General features: G+C 41.3%; 4 protein-coding genes across 6 annotated transcripts; 2 read left to right on the forward strand and 2 right to left on the reverse strand.

Annotated features, from left to right (window-relative positions):
• Nucleotides 1-36: 36 nt before the first annotated feature.
• On the reverse strand, nt 37-7,607 carry pgls (6-phosphogluconolactonase). 3 transcript variants are annotated; one of them, XM_067615471.1, is made up of 6 exons: nt 7,496-7,607; nt 2,403-2,693; nt 2,214-2,321; nt 1,975-2,076; nt 1,056-1,196; nt 37-640 (listed from the first exon to the last, which is right to left on the reverse strand). In XM_067615471.1, the coding sequence occupies exons 2-6, from the start codon at nt 2,664-2,666 to the stop codon at nt 494-496; spliced, it is 762 nt and encodes a 253-aa protein (XP_067471572.1). In that variant the 5' UTR covers nt 2,667-2,693; nt 7,496-7,607; the 3' UTR covers nt 37-493. The 3 variants fall into 3 exon arrangements, with proteins under 3 accessions (XP_067471572.1, XP_067471570.1, XP_067471571.1); XM_067615469.1 differs by lacking the exon at nt 7,496-7,607 and adding an exon at nt 3,049-3,125; XM_067615470.1 differs by lacking the exon at nt 7,496-7,607 and adding an exon at nt 3,053-3,124.
• LOC137168315 (zinc finger protein 271) lies at nt 3,262-11,243 on the forward strand. The gene is made up of 8 exons (XM_067570858.1): nt 3,262-3,891; nt 4,040-4,118; nt 4,204-4,306; nt 4,581-5,266; nt 7,135-7,576; nt 8,631-8,761; nt 9,188-9,293; nt 9,380-11,243. Exons 1-8 carry the CDS (start codon nt 3,587-3,589, stop codon nt 10,009-10,011), a joined length of 2,484 nt encoding a protein of 827 aa, XP_067426959.1. The 5' UTR covers nt 3,262-3,586; the 3' UTR covers nt 10,012-11,243.
• LOC137200818 (zinc finger protein 90 homolog) lies at nt 11,205-14,655 on the reverse strand. Its single transcript, XM_067615466.1, has 4 exons — nt 14,228-14,655; nt 14,010-14,128; nt 12,404-12,494; nt 11,205-12,303 (listed from the first exon to the last, which is right to left on the reverse strand). The coding sequence occupies exons 1-4, from the start codon at nt 14,502-14,504 to the stop codon at nt 11,492-11,494; spliced, it is 1,299 nt and encodes a 432-aa protein (XP_067471567.1). The 5' UTR covers nt 14,505-14,655; the 3' UTR covers nt 11,205-11,491.
• A 30-nt stretch (nt 14,656-14,685) lies between these two features.
• On the forward strand, nt 14,686-18,071 carry vac14 (vac14 homolog (S. cerevisiae)). Its single transcript, XM_067615464.1, has one exon. The coding sequence runs from the start codon at nt 14,842-14,844 to the stop codon at nt 17,212-17,214; it is 2,373 nt and encodes a 790-aa protein (XP_067471565.1). The 5' UTR covers nt 14,686-14,841; the 3' UTR covers nt 17,215-18,071.
• Nucleotides 18,072-18,405: the final 334 nt, after the last annotated feature.

Genomic DNA, 18,405 nt, shown 5'->3' on the forward strand with positions numbered 1-18,405 from the left:
TTGCATGACCGCACAGTAAACGCATCAGACAAAAAGGCCAATTAACATTTTATTTTTTAAACTGCTGATGAAAATAAGTGTTACAGATGGTTGATGAGCAGCAACCTGTTTCCAAATGAAGGCTGATTTACAGTGTCAAAGGTGTGAAAGCAGCTCAACCACAGAGCTGCTAGTTTACTTTTTCCAAGTTAATGGACTAGATACAAAAAAACCTTACTTTTCTGTTTTATGAACATCTAAATTACATCACAATCTTTTATTAAACCTTCTTTGGATACAGTTGTACCTAAACACACACACCAACCTCTAATAAGTGCTACATCTAGCACTGGAAAATCCTCCTAAATGTTTGTTTATTAGACAGCTTGTCTCACTCACCGACATAAACTAATAACGCTCTCAGTTAAAAGTAGGAATGTGTGTGTTATTTTCCAGTCTCTCCATCCACGTTTTCACAGTTGACCTCCTGTCTTTATCCAGTAACTGGAAAGCTCTACAGTTTGGCCCCTGCACCCAACCTCTCCACCTGGATAGTTAAGGAGGCAGCTGCGGGGTCATCGACAAGCCAGAACAGCTCGCCATTAGTCGGGACAACGCGAGCTGCTGGGAACGCCGGACCCTCTCTACCCTCCAGCACCTCCTGCAAGAAAACAGTCACTGTGTAACAATGCAACAGTAATGCTACATAACTCATCATGAAACTACTGATCCCTTGATTATTTTGTTGTTTTTAGTCATCTGTATTGGAATATAAGCATAAAATTGTACTTGTGTTCATTTTTTTTCCACTTTATTTGTTTATTTTTAGTCTTGATGTATTTTTTTGTGCTCTCAGTTCATCCACAAACTGTAACTGTTCAACCATAGACTGTGCAAACTGTTGAAACCCTGCAATTTAACCTGCAGAGCCTATCTATGTTTCAGCGATACTGTGCATTTTAAAAAAAAATTAATTGCATTATTCTGTTTTTTCTCTTTGCCCTACTCTAGTCTAAGTGGATCTACTGTGCCGTGGAATAGGTTATGGAATTTTTAAAAAAACTTGTAAATGTTACCTTCAAAACTGGTGCTTTGCTCCCTCCAGTTGACACAAAAGCCACACATCGTGCAGAGTTCACCACTGGAAAAGTCATAGTTACACGCTGTGGTGGTGGTTTGGGGGAATCGCTGATGGGGGCCACAATCTTCTTGGTTTCCTGAATATGGGGTACAACCAAACCAGATCATCTATCATGTGTAATGTATATAGGCGCCAAAAAATGTGATTGAGAACCGCAACACAAGACTCTACTGTAACTGTCAATTATCAGATGCGACATGAAGCACATTGCCTCACAGATATGTAATGAGGGATGACAGTAAAAACCACAAAGTCCAAGTAAATCAAAACCTACCAATGATCCATACATAGTCGAGGGAGTGTCTTGAAAAGTACGGGCAAGAAAACACATTGTTTTTTCAAACAAGCAAGTCAGGAACCACATCGAAGTACAAACCTTGACATGCTTCCAGACCTTAATTAGTAGGCCTGCCAGAATCATAAAATAATGTGCTTCATATGCCTACAGCAGAAGCAAATCCATATTTCTATAATTGAGAGGTAACATTTACAGACACATGTGCGAAACTGCCCAGAACCCTGAAATTTAATGACCGGTGGTAAATTTATATACATTCCTAAAAAAAGAATAGCATTGTCCAACATCAAGATGCCGGACTGATGGTCCAAGATTGCCTGCTGTCAAGGTCATAATGAGGGAAAACATGTTTACTTTCTCTGAAATATGAAAAATGTGATGTTTCTAAGCTATGACCACCATTGTTGATTTAATCAGTTAAATCATTTAAGCAAATCCACCAAGATTTGTATGGTGAAGCATCTTTCTACACTCATCCTTTTTCGTAAATATTCAATAGGTATACAGGCAGAAATGTATCGTAGAACAGACAAATTTACTTTAGTATGGCCCTCACCTCTAGCAGAGGGTGGTCTGGGAAGAGGGAACAGGTGTGTCCATCGGGACCCATACCCAGCAGTAACAAGTCAAACACGGGGAAGTCATCATCTGGGAAGGTCTGTGTGTTTGAAAGTAGCAAAAACAATACTGCAAATATTCTGTAACATGTTAAAATCCCACACATCCCATGCACGTGTGATTTTACAACCAGAACTGATCACAGAAAAATAGAGATATATCTAATAGATGTTGCACCTTCTTCAGTTTGCTGGAATAATCCTCAGCACACTCGTTCACTGGCAGTGAGGGGTCGATGGCTAAGATCCCACTGTCAGGGATGTTGACCTTGGAAAACAAATGACTCTGGAAAAGGAGCAACAGGTTATATTTTATCCCAATGTAACTAAATAAGTGTAACCACGACACATGCAAACAAACGGATACCTTGTACAACCCATAGGTGCTCTCAGGATCATCAAAGGAAACCACTCGCTCATCACAGAAGCCAACCACCCACTTGCTGCAGTCCAAGCTGGACATGGCCAGCAGCTCTTTGCTGAGCATGGACACCAGGCTTCCTCCAGAGAGTCCCAGGGTGAACCTGCCGTGAGAGCTGATGGCTTTCTCAGCCCGTGATGTCACTAGATGGGCCAGCGCTGGACCAAGCTCTGCTGAGGAGGGGAAGACCACGACTCTTCTGCCAGCCATGATAACGCTGTCTGAATGCAAGTGTGACTGAGTAGAGGAGAGTGATAGAAAGGATTTTTGAGCAACGCATAAGGAAGTCAATTACCACACCGTTTTGCAAGTCATCATGATGTTTGCAAATATTCTGCACTGGTTGCTCTGAATTGCATTAGAGCCCCACTTTAAAACTATGTTGACTTAAGTTAATTTAACACTACTGTAAACTGGGACAGCGCAAAGAGATAATTGGAGATTAAAACTTCAAACCCCAGCTTCTACGCGGTATACTATTATCTACTATCAGATATATGAGGGAGAAACGATGCTCATTTCTTGACATCTCAAACAAACCTGACATTTAATCTCTAACACTACAATTTTGCGGGAAAAAAGGTGTGTTTACCCACTGAATGAGACTCTCAAGAGTAGGTTGTCATGAGGAGGATTTTCAGTCGGCAAATGTAAATTCGATGCGATACTTCCTGAAACGAGTTTTCAGTAGCCAATCACATTCTGTGTTTAGATCGCATTGCATTCTGGTCGATGGAGTCTCCGACTAAGTAGCTGCAACGAAAAGTCAGCTTAGCGAGTTTAAAAAGGGTATTAACAAAACACTAAAGAAGATTTGTTGAGATTTTACACAACAGTGATTGATAGTGAAGTCAGTAGAAGAAGTTCTGTCAATATGACATCTTTAACTTGTAGTTTGAAGTAAAGTTGTAAGATTTCCTCCCACCCGGTAGATGGAAACAGTGTTTCCTCTCTAACCCCTCGCTGCATCCTGCGAGCATGCACACACAGCTCCTGTCCTGCATTATTATTACATTGTGACTAAATTTTTTTTTTTTACAGTGAAACATTGAGACTTTCTGACTGCAAGAACTCGTCATCTGCTGTGTTAGGAGTCTACAGAAATCTGAAACAAACAAACAAAAAAAAACATGTCGACAGTCTTTTCTTTCCAGACACAGCTCGTCTCCATCATGGACGCCTTATCCAAAACAGCTGTAATGGAAATAAGCAAACTAGTCGAGATCGAGTCGAAGATGCTGAAAATAGAGATAACTAGAGGGCGGAACGAAATCGCCTCCCTCACAGAGAAACTGCAGCTGATGGAGAAATTGCTTTATATCGCACAGGGGAGCAGACAGGACGCAGTAGCAGCAACAGCAACATGCTCAGTGCTGAGGGACGATTCACAAAACGGAATATTGGAACCTGACAGGACAAGACCTGCCATAAAAAGGTAGGCTTGTTGACTCCTGTGTGTAGCCTGTAGGTACATATTATGTCTGTGTTGCTGTTTGTGCTGTCAGCATATATATCTCCATCAAAACCTTTGCTGCCAGCTGCACCCTGCCTGCTTTATTTATTCTCAGTTTTCTGCATCCTAGTGAGAGCCCATGGGAAAACATAAGTTCTTCCACTGAGACAAGCAGTTTGCATCAAGGCGAAGAGCATTCTGCAGCTGAGGTATGTTCTGCACTATAATCATCATACAGTATTATGCCATTATATTGTACTGTGTTCTTTAATTCCCATATTGTTTCCTCATTAGTTGACAAATCCACTGAAAGAGCAGCCTGAACTGATAGTGATAAAGGAGGAGCCATCAGAGGAGGAAAATAGAGACTCTGAACAAGATAGGACAAGTGAAAACAGTGAGTTTGGTTGTGCAGCAATTTGTAAAATGTATGTACTGAGTGTGAATCTGACTTTACAAATATTCTTGTATCATAAAATGGATCACAAGCTGATTATTTTGTTAAACAACTGCTCCAATGTTAAGATTGAACCTTCACGCTCCTCATAAAATGTGTTTTAGAAATATTGTTCTGTAACAGTCAGAAATCCAGCAGTAGACAAACGCGAGTCCAGCTTGTGGCCTTCATCACGAAAGTTCCAATTTTTAACATGCTCTTACGCTGTCAACAGGAAGGGAAGTGCTCACAGACCCTCAGAAGAGTCCAGAAGTGATCCAGCGTCTCAAACCCGTTTCCGAACATCAGCAGCCCATGTTTACTGACAGCTTCGTGACCCTGAGCACCCAGTCGTCTCTCACCGGACCAGGAAGGAGAGACACGCAGTGGAATCCACAGCTTACGACCGTGCACACAAACGTAGAGGCTGGGAAAAGCTTGCCTCCAAATGTTGCCTCCCAAAGCATAAGCGTGCTCAGGAATATGAAGATTCACAACCTGAGGAGCTCAGCTGCCAAGAGGTTCGGCTGCCTGCAGTGCGGCAAGAGCTTCAGGTGCTTTAGCCAGCTCGAAATACACCAGAGAAGTCACACGGGAGAGAAACCGTTCAGGTGCACGCTGTGTGGAAAGAGATACGCACAAAAAGGGCACTTATACACACACCAGCGCACGCACACCGGGGAGAAGCCGTATCGCTGTCCTATTTGTGGAAAGGGCTTCATTCAGAAATGCACTCTTGATATGCATCAACGTACACACACCGGGGAAAAACCTTTTGTCTGTATCAAATGTGGCAAGGGTTTCACAAAGAACTGTAATCTGAAAAAACATCTCACGGTTCATCTTGATCCTAATTTGCATGTGTATGGTAGTGAATCTGGTGCGTCGACATTTAGTGGGACGTTCATAAATGGAACCACTTAAAAACACTGTAGCCAGTCACATGTAACTTCTTCAGCTGCGTGATTGAAATATTTTGTGCATAATAAAGCTACCCGTGCCCCAGATTTGAGTGGAAGATATTGTCTTTCATCTGTTCTGTTGTGATAAAAACGTGTCAGTACATGTGTTCTCTGCTACGTACCTTTCACATCTCATTTTATAACACTTTCTCCTCCACAATTACAGTAAATATGCCACTGAGCAAAGCACTGAGTCAGTGGAGCTGCTCAGGAGTCAATAGAAGAAGCCTCACTGGGAGCACTGTGACTCAGAGGAGAACATTCACTTATTAATAATAAATGTCAGGTAAAGTTGTGGGATTTAGATGGTGCAAAGCTTTGAACTCAAAGTTAAGCACTTACGACCTGATTTTAGACTGCCCTGTCTTGACTTGGGTCTTGTGAGTCAACACTTCAGACTTGTTACTTGCAAAACCAAAAGATTTGGTCCCATACACCTCAGATTATCCGGACAATGTTGTGACATTACATGGTTTAAAGCAACTTTAAATGTATTCATTTACATTTATTTCATTCAATTATCAAAGTATTCACCAGAAGAGTTAGTATCATACCCTTTTCGTATTGTTGTCTTGTATACATATCACTAGCAGGGTAGTCTTGTCACCACACAGCGCTAATAATAATAGTATGTACAATAATCTGTATTACTCCTGCTGAGGAATGTCGAGTTGTAGACACTAGCCGTACCACTATAAAATATTAAGTTTGATAATTTCATTCATTTATATCATCATTGTTCAAATGTTTCAGTTTGATCATTTTATTTTAAAGTATTCACCAGAGGAATCAATTGTATAAAATCCGCCTTGACACTGCTATGACAATTTCTGGCATAGATTATGGGACACTATTAAACTGCTATTACATTTGAAAGAGAATCAATAATACAATTACTATCGATATGTATCGATATGAATAAGTCTCAAAGGATAGGTTCAGAATTTTTCAAGTCTGTCAGGTGCCCATATAAACACTGAAAGACGTTTTCCCCACTGTAATCATTCCTCCTGTTCATACTAGCTATTAAAAGATCCCCTTCAAATGTGCTTTCAATGTAAGTAATGGCGGCCAAAATCCACAGTGTGTCCACACAGTCATTTTGTGCAAAAATGCATTTAAAAGTTTATGTGAAGCTTATACAAGGCTTCAGCAGTCTGAGTTAGTCATATCAAGTGGATATCTACTACATTTACAGTCTTTTTAGCATCAATTTCCATCTTTGTGGTTCTTCGGGCAGTGTTTCTCTGTTGAGCTGTAGTGGAAGAATAATAACAAAAAGAGGGACTTTGGCACTAAAAAGAGTAACGTTGAAAGATATCTACTTGATTTGACTCAGAAGTTTCATATTAGCTTCAGATAAATGTTCAGTATGAACAGGAGGAATGATTAAGACAAGAAAAACCTATTTCAATGTTTATTTGGGCACCTGACTATTGTTTTGAGAAAGACTTGAAAAAGTGTGAACTTGTCCTTTAAAATTGTTTAATATAATCGTGTTGCAGTTTCAAAGTGACCACTGGATGGCAGTGAACACTCAGATTTTAAACGATGTCAGCCACCCTACTCTCTTCATACTTGTAATACACTAATAAATGACTTGCACATTTTGATTAGATTGATATTAACACTGTTAGTCATGAATTCAAGCGTTAAGTCCGACACAATTGTACACTTACACTTCCAGTAAAGGTATAAAACAAAATCCAGCTCCTTAAATCTATGCATCGCTAAATAGGTAACGCGTTTAAGGTATCTGTAAAATAGTAATAATTTGTATAAATGTCTGAATAATTCCCGCTGAGGAGGTAATAAAACATCGTTTTGTTTTTTATGTTGTGCTGCGTTCAGGAGCTCCTCGTAAACGTTGCTTTCCTCACGATCCCACAATCCCTTTCGGCACAGCTGAACTACATATTTGATTCGGGAGCAGCAGCGTTAATATATCCATGGTCGGTACCCGGGTTATTTTATCAAAATTTCGAAATACTCAGCCTTCCTTTCAAGATGATGTGCGACACGACAAACCGAAGTTTCCGGACGCAGTTAGCCGCTATACTGGAAAAGCTAACGAAGGCGGCTTTAGTGGAAATAGGAAACCTTGCAGACGAATGCTCCTCCGTCCTTCACACCGAGATATCTCTGCACAAGACCGAGAATGAGGCCCTGAAGAAGAGGTGCTACTCACTGGAGGTCCAGCTGAGAGCTGCGAGGGAGGCACAGACCTATCCTGCACACGCCAACAGTATCGGCCGCCGGCACCCTGCAGGTCAGGACGGGCAGATATCCGGACAGATAGTCTTTATAGGCTCCCACAGTGGAGGGGTTATTCCCAGAAACTATTTGTTTACAGCTGGCGAGCTTTGGCTTTAGTGCAGACTATAACCACCTCTACGGCTATTTCCGCAGATGCTTATCTGCATTGTTGACATTCAGAAAATCAGTGGTGGAAAATAACTAGGTACATTTATTCAAGTACTGTACTAAAGTAGTTTTAGATACTTGAACTTGAGTATTTCCATTTTATGCTACTTTATACTTCCACTCCACTACATTTCAGAAGGAAATATTGTACTTTCTGCTCCACTTTGAGACAATGGATAATATAACTTTTAAAATACATCACATTGTTTAAGATAAAACCCGTGATTTACAACCTTTTTGGCTTTTGACGTCTTACAGAAAGCAGTTTGTAGTTGGGGTCACATTTCAGATGTCTATCAGATGTTAACAGCTTCACCAAATAGTGATTTTTCCCTCTAAACTTCTCACATGGTTTCATTTCAATAAATGTTCAAATGATCCAATATTTTTTCTTTTTCTTCTTTCCTCTGCCATTAATCATCTCACGACCCTTGAAATTTATCTGGTGACCCTTTGAAGGGGCCCGACCCCTCATTTGGGAATCACTGGATTAAACTAGCTAACTGTATATCAAATAGTTCAAACCAGCTCCACCTCCAGCAGCTACAACAGTAACATGCTGGTTACACACTGATGTTTCAGTATTAATAATCTAATTTAATAACATATCAGTCAGAGGAATCAAACAAGTACTTTTACTGCAATACTTTAAGTACATTTTGCTGCTAATACTTATGTACCTACGTATGATTTTTCATGCAGGACTTTTACTTGTAATGGAGTATTCTTACATTGCTGTATTGGTATTTTTACTTAAGTAAAGGATCTGAATACTTCCTCCACCACTGCAGAAAAGTAAACACGAATGATAATCTGGAGTTTGATTTGATCTTGGTGAATATTTCCCTGTAATAACCATCTAGAGGAGGTCACAGTTTCATATCTGCTTCTCCCTCCAGAACAGCAGCAGCCTGCTCCGGCCATTGATGGAGTTTTTGGAAAGGACTGGTGCATGGACCTGTGGAGAGAGGACAAAGTCCCCTCTCAAAGGAAAGAGCCAGAGCCTGCAATGACAAGCATGGGAGCCCAGGTCAGCGAATCATCTGCCAACATCTTCACAGTAACTGAAAAAAACCCCCACTGATGATACTACCTGCACTTATAGTATTAACATTAGATATTGCTTAATGTACTGTTAATAATCAGAGTTATAACTTAAATTTGAGGGTTATTTTTATGAGCACAGTTGCAAGTTAGTGTATTTGAAATGCCAAGAAAAAAAACACATACAATGATAACATTACATACTGCAAATGCTTTTGTCCAAAGCGATTTAACCTCTAGTGCGCTAGGCATGCATCTGTATCGAATGCAGAGGGTTGATTCTGCACGTCTCTTATGTAATTTCAGTTCGGCAGTGAAACCTTTTGTGGTTGCTCTTGCAATCATAGAATAATCTGTTTCTTTAGTGAGCTGAGATGACTGAACGATTGTTGTGTCATGTCTTGTTTGGTAGGCATTAGACTTGATGGAGAGAGAACCTGATCTCATCTTTGTCAAAGAGGAGATATATGATGATCATCCCATCGGGCAGCAGATGAGGCTCACAGATAACAGAAAAGGTAAGTTTGGATAAAAAGTAAAAAAAAAACAAACATTAGGATCCTGATTAGTTTTTGTGATTTAACTGTATATTCTCATGTGACAGGAGTTGGGCTTTTTGAGGCGGAGAACATGCTTCATAGATCTGTCAATGAGCTGCAGCTACACCCGGGGGATCTAAACAGCTTCTCCATGCCGGCTGACGGTCAAACACAACAACGCACACAGCCGACGATTATGGACAAGCTAATAGAGGATGCGACGATGAGCACTCTCGTTGACAACACGAATCCTCCCGCAGCTACCGGCGAATACTTTGACTATACGAACAACATCCACATGAACGCAACCAAAGAACTCACCAGTGAGCCCAAACCCGTGAAGTCAACGAAACACTTTGAGTGCTTATTCTGTGGGAAAATATTCAACTATTTGAGCAGTTTAAAAGTCCACATCAGACGACACTCCGGCGAGAAGCCGTTTAGCTGCACAGTGTGCGGGAAACGCTTTGCTCAGAAAACGTACCTGAAGCTGCACCAGCGCGTGCACTCGGGGGAGAAGCCGTACAGCTGTCCGGACTGCGGCAAAAGTTTTTCCCAGAAAAGCTCTTTGAATATACATCTTCGAACACACACCGGTGAAAAGCCTTACAGCTGTGTTGATTGTGGGAAATGTTATGCATACAAGTACGGTTTAAATCACCACCAGTGTTTCCAGTTGCCTGGTGAAACCCCATGAAGAGCCTGGATATTGGTACCAAGTCAAAAGCAGAAGTATGATGTTTTCTACTTAAGTGCTACTCTCAGTATTACTCAGAGCAGCTCAACTGGTGCCAGCATCTCTACATGAAGCTCAAATATAGAAGAAAAATGTAGACTTAAAAAAAATAAATAAAATAACTTCAGTGCTGCTGTAAGATCTTAGTTGGTTTGTTTTTAGTTGTACTGTAGGAAAATGCTGCAGCAGCCAACTGACTGAGCCGGATTGATTTATTTGATTGGTTAGGTGTTCACTGCCAAATTTTGCGATTTCCTATAACAAGCCTTTAAAGTCGGTTTCACGTTATGATCGATAAGGAAACTATCATGGGTCTGATGACACAATTCTTACATTTGATGTGAGGAGCTTATAGTAACTATGACAAAAAAAAAGCTTCTTCACTCATATTTCACCCGTTACATTTCACCATGGTTGGTGTAACATGTTCTACATACCTCAGCATCATATTTCAGGTCACAAAAGGTCCGTGTCGAATAATGACAAGATAATTTCTTTGGACAAGTGCTCTATTGTTTGCACACATGTAGCATAATCTTTCAAAACTACCTCTTCATAACAAAGTAAAACGAGTCTCACTGTTTGCTTCATCGCCGTCGCCTCACCACTGTTTTATATTACCCATAATGCCACACCTCATTTCTCGGCATTGAACTGGGTAGGAGAGTGAGGAAGCCATGACTATTGATGTGAATTAGTAACATGATGTTTAAACGAGTCCCAGAGGTTTTTTTTTCTGGTGTAGGTGGTGTTACTGTTCTGAATAAATGTATTTGTATTGCTGCTTCATTATTATTGAAAAACAAATGGTGTCGTCAATATGCAGTAAAGCCAAACTTTGTTTTGTTTTTTTTTGTAAATGTTAATTATTTATGTTCATGAAACCACATTGAATATTTTTATTCTGTACTTTCCTTTGAGAAATTCTCATCATATTTGTCAAAGTGCAAAGACATGAGCAAATATCTGTACTAAGTTATTATTTTTCCTGTAACATAACGCTCTTGAACACACCACACTGACCCGAGTGAGTTGAAACCCATTAAAGAAATCCCGTGCTGTTAATTTTCCCCCCCTCTGTTCACTCACACCTGCATGCCTTCTTTAAGTTCAAGGGAAGTTGAATTTAGACCAGAAAAAACATACTTTAAAAGGAAAATTTTATTCAATAAATTTTAAATCTCCATTGTGAACATTCGTGACCGTGTTTTATTTTAAAGACAGAAACAGCAGCTAAAACACAGCTGACAAAAACAGGACATTTTTGCTACACCTGAATTTTCAGCACCCCGCTAAGGATGACAAGACATTACAAACATGACATTAACTACATTTAAACTAATGTGAGAAGTAGTACGAAGATTCATTCAGGTAAATACAGCTACTGCACCAGAAACAAGTCACTGACAGGCTTCTGCCATCATTTATTAATGTCTTCTAGCTATGCTACGACCTCACGATTTCTATGTGCCATTAAATGATGGTTGAGATTCACCTTTTGAGTAAAGGTCTTTCCACATTTAACACAGCGGAACGGTCTCTCGCCCGTATGAATGCGTAGGTGACATTTCAGATTACCTTTCTGGGTGAACCCTTTTCCACACAAGCTGCACCTGTAGGGTTTCTCTCCGGTGTGGACGACGTAGTGAATCCTCAGAGCCGACGGGTTCGCAAAGGTCTTCCCGCACAGCTCGCATGACTTACTGACTCTCTGAGAGAGGACCGGAGGCACGCACGTGTGTGTGCTAAACTTGGTCCTGTGTGGGAAATGTTGCTTACAAATGTTGCAGAAGTTTGACTTGTGTGATTTGAGGTGGCGTGTCAGAGTGCCCTTGTGAAAGAATGTCCTGCTACATATTTGACAAGTGAATTTGTCTTTGTTTGGACCTCTGTTGGTTTTAAGCACATTAACGTTGTCGAGTGAGTCTTTATCCAGAGCGGTGCTGTTTTCTGAGTTTGCTGTTACTGTTTGCTGCTCGTCTTGCCCGGCTTCACTCGCAGTCGCCTCCTGGTGACTTTCTTGAACAAACTGCACATCGTCATCATCATCATCCTCTTCGATCGGAATGATATGAGTGCTGAAGGCCTCCTCTGTGTCACTGACGGGTAACAGCTGCACGGACGGTTCTTCAAGACCACCCGCTGACACAATCTGCTCATCATCTTGATCAAATGACAGGCTGCAAGTGCTGCCGTCAACTGAGTAACCAACTGACAGCCGATCTGGTTCCCCAGCTGAGCATTCTTCATGTTCTGTTGCACAGAAATACAACGACAAACACTCAAACAGCATCTGAAGTTGCAACATCTGCAGAGCGTGCTCCCTAATGCCAGCGTTCATTCATTCACTTACCTTCTGTACTGAGTGTTTCCTGCTGGCAGCTGCTGGCAGCATCCTCCTCATAATCTTCCTCTTTGATGTCATTGACTGTAATTTGGTCAGACTGCAAAACAAAAAAAAGTCCATATGTAAAACTAGTTCAGCACAGCAACAAGTTGGTGATTGATTTATCATGGAAAAATTGGAAAATATTCTCTGGTTCCAGCATCTCAAATGTAGTGATTTGCTGATTATTATATCATTGTGAATTAAATATCTTTGGTATTTTGACTGTTCATTGGACCAAACACACAATTTAAGAATGTCACTGCATATTTCACTACTTTTAGACCTTTTCATACTAAATGATTTGTATGATTTATTAACTTTTATGCATAATCCATCATCAATTGACAGATTAATTGATAATAAGAGTAAATTAGTTGGCTTAGACATGCTGTGCATCAGGGCATCTATGCAGTCCCTTTTCCAGTTATTATTACTTATCAGTGTGTGTAAGCAGGGTTTAAGAACATGTGTATTTTTTATATATTCTGAAGTTTGTAAAGTTCACATTGTCATTCATTATTTATTTGTTCCACTCATCTTATTGCACAGCTCCAGAAAAGAAAAAAAGCATTTCACAAACAAAACACAACTCAATTTCCTTGTACATATTCCATGACTGAAAAGGAGCAGGAAGAAGAAAATCTTATTTTGCCTGCCCCTTATCCTAAACATATATAAACAATAGAAATAGATGGTCTGTCAATTAGTTACTTAAAAATCATTACTTACAGTAACATGAGAAAAAACCAAAAGCAATATACAATAATTCATCATCAACTAGGGCCTGACCGATACTGGAATTTTTGGGGCCAATGCTGATACGATATTAGGGAGTAAGAAAATTATGATATGGATATACTAGCTGTTAATCTTATATATGCAGAATATATACATAAACACACATTTTTTGCAATGATCCCTCAAATGTAAAAGACTTGTGACAAAGATATGTAATGGAGGCAGGATATTTTACAATTCAAACACAAACTTTATTGTCCAAAATGACATCAGTGCACTGAAACAGTAAACTTCACTGGAAACTTAATAATTATAAATTACTACACAAAAAAACCCCCAAAACAAAACAACAACAACAAAAAAAAAACCCACATAGAAAGAAAAAAACATATGTATGTATACATTAAACTTGAATTAAGAAAAAAGGGTCAAATATACATAAAATGCTGCCTATATAACAAAAAAAAAAAGTCACATATCAGACAACATATACGCGATACCAATATATCTGTGATAAGCCAATATCGGCTGATAATATGGGCTGACCGATATATCAGTCAGGCTCACCATGCTTATAGCTAAATTTTCTTCTATGGTCCTCGTCCTCTGAAGTAAAAACAAACAACTTTTGTAAATTTTCTTGCAATACTTTGCTTTTTGCCCTGTACATGACTAATAATGTCTGTAACTCAGACAAATCTTTAAGTTTCATTAGTCCCAACTTAAAATAGTTGATAGTTGTATATTGTTGGACGCCTTTATGTACAGTTGTTTATTGCTCAGGGCCTTAAAGATATCAGTCATTTACTGGCTCTGCAGACCTTCCTCTCACCTTATCAGAGGACTGTGGTGAGTCTGTGACTCTCTCCAGACTATATGGGTCTCTGTCCTTCCACAGATCCATACACCAATCCTTTCCAAAGATCCCCTCTATAGTTGGAGACCCAGAAACTGAGAAAAAGAGTTTTAAAAAAGAGGTGACTGTACACACCAGTAGACACAGAAGACATGTCTTAGCTATGTTTTACTGTGAAACAAAAACTAAAGTACCGGGAGCATCTCCGTCCTTGTGACAGACGGTTTGTACACCGACGGCGCGATAACTTTTACACAACTTAGGTGCGTCGCTTCTCACGATCGTCAGCTCGCTCTCCAGACTGTTTACTTTCTCTGTTAAAGCCGAATTAGCAAATAGGAGCCGAGACAACTCTAACCGGAGCTCGGACGAGTCTTTCTCCACCAAAGTGCAGACCTGACTCAGGGCAGACCGAGCCATGGTCTCCATGATGGACGAGAGCTGCGAGTGAAAAGAAGAGCGGCTCGACATCGCAGACACAGGCTATAACAACCCTCTCTAACTAAAGAAAGTGGGGTTAAAATTTAAGAAGCAAGTATCAAATGAAATGATGCATTAGAGGTTTACGTAGCTAACGAAGCTAATTTGTGCTAACAACACAAGCAAAGCGGGACCCAAATAAATGTAGCAACCATCACGTGTTTCCGCCGGATGCAACCGGTCAGCTGCGCTGTATTACCATAGCTTCCTGGTTCGCCTGTGAAATCGTTTTGTTTTCTCTAATAAAATAATCATAAATGCAGACTGACCTCTCGCGTATTAACGCAGACTTCCACAAGCCGGACTCAGCACAACCTCAGCTACCAACATGAACACGGAGAAGGACTTTTCACCTCTGACGCCAAACATTGTCCGGGCTCTGAATGATAAACTCTACGAGAAGAGAAAAGTCGCAGCTCTAGAAATAGAGAAGCTGGTGCGGGAGTTTGTGGCTCAGAACAACTCCACTCAAATCAGGCATGTTATCCAGATCCTGGCCTCGGAGTTTGCGCTTTCTCAGCACCCCCACAGCCGCAAAGGAGGTCTCATTGGGCTGGCAGCTTGCTCCATAGCTCTCGGTAAAGACTCAGGTCTGTATTTGAAGGAGCTTATTGAGCCTGTGCTCACGTGTTTTAATGACTCAGACAGTCGCTTGCGCTACTATGCCTGCGAGGCCCTCTATAATATAGTCAAGGTGGCCAGGGGAGCTGTGCTGCCCCACTTCAACCTGCTCTTTGATGGGCTCAGCAAACTTGCAGCAGACCCAGACCCCAATGTCAAAAGCGGATCTGAACTCCTGGACAGACTGTTGAAAGATATAGTGACAGAAAGCAACAAGTTTGACCTGGTGGCTTTTGTCCCCCTGCTGAGAGAGCGTATCTACTCCAATAATCAGTATGCCCGGCAGTTCATCATCTCCTGGATCCATGTTCTGGAGTCGGTGCCGGACATTAACCTGTTAGACTACCTCCCTGAGATCCTGGACGGGCTCTTCCAGATCCTGGGAGACAACAGCAAGGAGATCCGCAGGACATGTGAGGTGGTGCTGGGAGAGTTCCTGAAGGAGATCAAAAAGACACCATCCAGCGTGAAATTTGCTGAGATGGCTAACATCCTGGTCATCCACTGCCAGGTCGCAGATGAGACCAAACTCACAAATGACCTGATCCAGCTGACGGCTATGACCTGGATGAGAGAGTTTATCCAGCTTGCAGGCCGAGTGGTGCTCCCCTACTCCTCTGGTATCCTGACTGCAGTGCTTCCTTGCCTCTCCTACGACGACAGAAAGAAAAATACCAAAGAAGCAGCCAGTGCCTGTAATCACAGTCTGATGAAGCTTGTGACTCCTGAGGATGACGAGGAGGAGGAGGAGGAGAAAAGTGGAAGCACAGAGTCGCCATCCAAGGAAGAGGGCCAGCCCAAGACGGAGGCAGACAGCAACGATATGTTGAACGCATCACAAGAATCTGTTGGTTTCAGTAATATCAGCTTCTTCACTCCGGCGAGTGCTGACAGGCCTCAAGTAACTCTGGATCTGGATGGTATTGTCCAGGTGTTGGACCGCCACCTCCACGATTCCTCCACCGGCATGATGACCCGCATAGCTGTGCTCAAATGGCTATATCACCTCTACATCAAGACACCACGCAAGATGTTCCGCCACACAGACAGCCTGTTTCCCATGCTGCTGAAAACTCTATCTGATGAGTCCGACGAGGTGATCCTGAAAGATCTGGAGGTGTTAGCTGAGATAGCGTCATCTCCTGCGGGCCAAACAGACCAAGCCGGCTCCTGTGACAGTACTGGTAACAGACTGGAGCTCAAGGTGCCAGAGGGTGCTAAGCTAGGACAGCAGCCCAGCACAGGCTCCAAAGCAGTAGATTCATCCCCCTCCACTCCCAGTATGAACTCCTATTTTTACAAGTTCATGATTAACCTGCTGAAACGCTTCAGTCTGGAGAGGAAGCTTCTGGAGAACAGAGGAGCTTTTATCATCAGGCAGCTGTGTCTGTTGCTTCATGCAGAGAACATCTTCCACTCTATGGCTGACATCTTGCTGAAGGAGGAGGACCTCAAATTTGCCTCCACCATGGTCCAGACGCTCAACACTATCCTGCTCACCTCCGCCGAGCTCTTCCAGTTACGCAACCAGCTGAAAGACCTGCGCACTCAGGAGAGCTGTGCTCTGTTTTGCTGCCTGTATCGTTCCTGGTGCCACAACCCTGTAGCCACCGTGTCACTCTGTTTCCTCACACAGAACTACAGACACGCCTATGATCTCATCCAGAAGTTTGGAGATCTGGAGGTGACAGTAGACTTCCTGATGGAGGTCGACAAGCTGGTACAGCTTATAGAAAGCCCCATCTTCACCTACCTGCGCTTGCAGCTTCTAGATGTGGAGAACAACCCTTACCTGATAAAGGCACTGTATGGCCTGCTGATGCTGCTGCCGCAGAGCCAGGCCTTCCAGCTGCTCTCTCACCGCTTGCGATGTGTCCCCAACCCGGAGCTCATGAGGACGGTGGACGAGTCCAAGTATATGGACTCAAAACAGCAAGCAGTCTCCAAACGTGCCTCTTACACTCACATGGATTACAGCGAGCTCTTGCAGCATTTCGACCGTGTCCAGAGCAAACACCTGGAGGTCCGACACCAACGCTCTGGACGTGCCACGGATCATCCTGACAGGAAGCTGATGTGAAATCATCGGGCCATTGTGACCGTAGCAAGAGGAGGGTGAAAGAAAAATTATATATAGAGTTTTACTGGAAAAGATTATTAAGATGCTATTGAAGCCAAAAAGTATTATAATGTTAGTATGATAAAAACTGTCCTATCAGAGAAGCAATGGGTATACAAGAAACTGAGACGTTTGTAAATTTCTTTGCTAATAATGATGAAAATGTCATGTAATGTAAGAAATCAAACATTTTAAACAGAAAACACATTTAATACACTTCAGACTATGTACACAGAAATTAATCTTAACTTTCCGTGAAGATTTTGATAATGTACATAAAATGTCACATATGCGTCAGTAGTGGTGACAATATGATCATCTATATCCTGAGTTTCCATCATGTCTTGTCAGTAGCTGAGATATTTTCCAGCTAAACGAAATAGTCACAGTGTTTTAAGTGGATGGACATGCATTTCAATGTTAAATAGCATACTTCTGTCATTTAATGTCCATGCGAACCACAGTATTTTCATGGTGTATCTTGTAAAGTGTGAACAGAGCATGCGTTCAGCGTTGCCTTAATCTCATGTCAGCCAGAAAAAAAAAAAAAAAATCTCACACGTAGAGTATTGACCTAACTCAGCTGAGATTTAAACTTTGCAAGCCATGAATGAACTCTGGCGTAAATTGTGAGTATGCCCACGTTGCTACACCTCTTGCCATTCTTTGTTACCTTACACACCCTCAGCTTTTAATTCAATTTCTTTTCTTATGTATTCTTCAGCTAATGTGTATTTCTCTTTGTATTGTGTCTGTTTGTCTAGCATTGTCATTCCTGTGTGAAAATCAATAAAGTGGACCATGTGATTAAAAACATACTCTTCTTCCAAATCCATATAACAAGCAAAACAAGAAATAATGGTTTAAAAAAAAAAAAAAAAGCGTGTGTGAGGGGAGGAAAAAAGCAAGCAGACACATTAGAGCTCTTACTAATGACCTTTTCCTGTCTGGTATATCCTGAGTAACCTAGCCTTTTGAAAATAGTCTACTCAATATTTTGCTCTGGATTTATTACTATAATTAGGCTCATTATACACCAGGCTCCAGATGTAGACTATTCATTTGATGGTACATCTTAAAACTGTGTGAATGTGTTCTGTTAACCCTGCAGATTAGTTTCTACAGTGATTATAAGCTTGTAACACAGACAAA

The sequence above is a fragment of the Thunnus thynnus genome, chromosome 17, assembly GCF_963924715.1.
Source record: "Thunnus thynnus chromosome 17, fThuThy2.1, whole genome shotgun sequence".
Taxonomy (NCBI): Eukaryota; Metazoa; Chordata; class Actinopteri; order Scombriformes; family Scombridae; genus Thunnus; species Thunnus thynnus.

Bases quoted from the DNA above. Each gene is read 5' to 3' on its own strand.
- vac14 (XM_067615464.1), top strand. From the start codon at position 14,842: ATGAACACGGAGAAGGACTTTTCACCTCTGACGCCAAACATTGTCCGG.
- LOC137200818 (XM_067615466.1), bottom strand. From the start codon at position 14,504: ATGTCGAGCCGCTCTTCTTTTCACTCGCAGCTCTCGTCCATCATGGAG. The intron at 14,129-14,227 runs GTACTTTAGTTT...TCTTTTTCTCAG, and splicing joins CAAGGACGGAGATGCTCCCG to TTTCTGGGTCTCCAACTATA. The intron at 12,495-14,009 runs GTGAGAGGAAGG...TTTGTTTTGCAG, and splicing joins CACCACAGTCCTCTGATAAG to TCTGACCAAATTACAGTCAA.
- pgls (XM_067615471.1), bottom strand. From the start codon at position 2,666: ATGGCTGGCAGAAGAGTCGTGGTCTTCCCCTCCTCAGCAGAGCTTGGT. The intron at 2,077-2,213 runs GTGCAACATCTA...TCAAACACACAG, and splicing joins ATTCCAGCAAACTGAAGAAG to ACCTTCCCAGATGATGACTT. The intron at 1,197-1,974 runs GTGAGGGCCATA...CCCCATATTCAG, and splicing joins CAGACCACCCTCTGCTAGAG to GAAACCAAGAAGATTGTGGC.
- LOC137168315 (XM_067570858.1), top strand. From the start codon at position 3,587: ATGTCGACAGTCTTTTCTTTCCAGACACAGCTCGTCTCCATCATGGAC. The intron at 3,892-4,039 runs GTAGGCTTGTTG...TCTGCATCCTAG, and splicing joins ACAAGACCTGCCATAAAAAG to TGAGAGCCCATGGGAAAACA. The intron at 9,294-9,379 runs GTAAGTTTGGAT...CTCATGTGACAG, and splicing joins GCTCACAGATAACAGAAAAG to GAGTTGGGCTTTTTGAGGCG.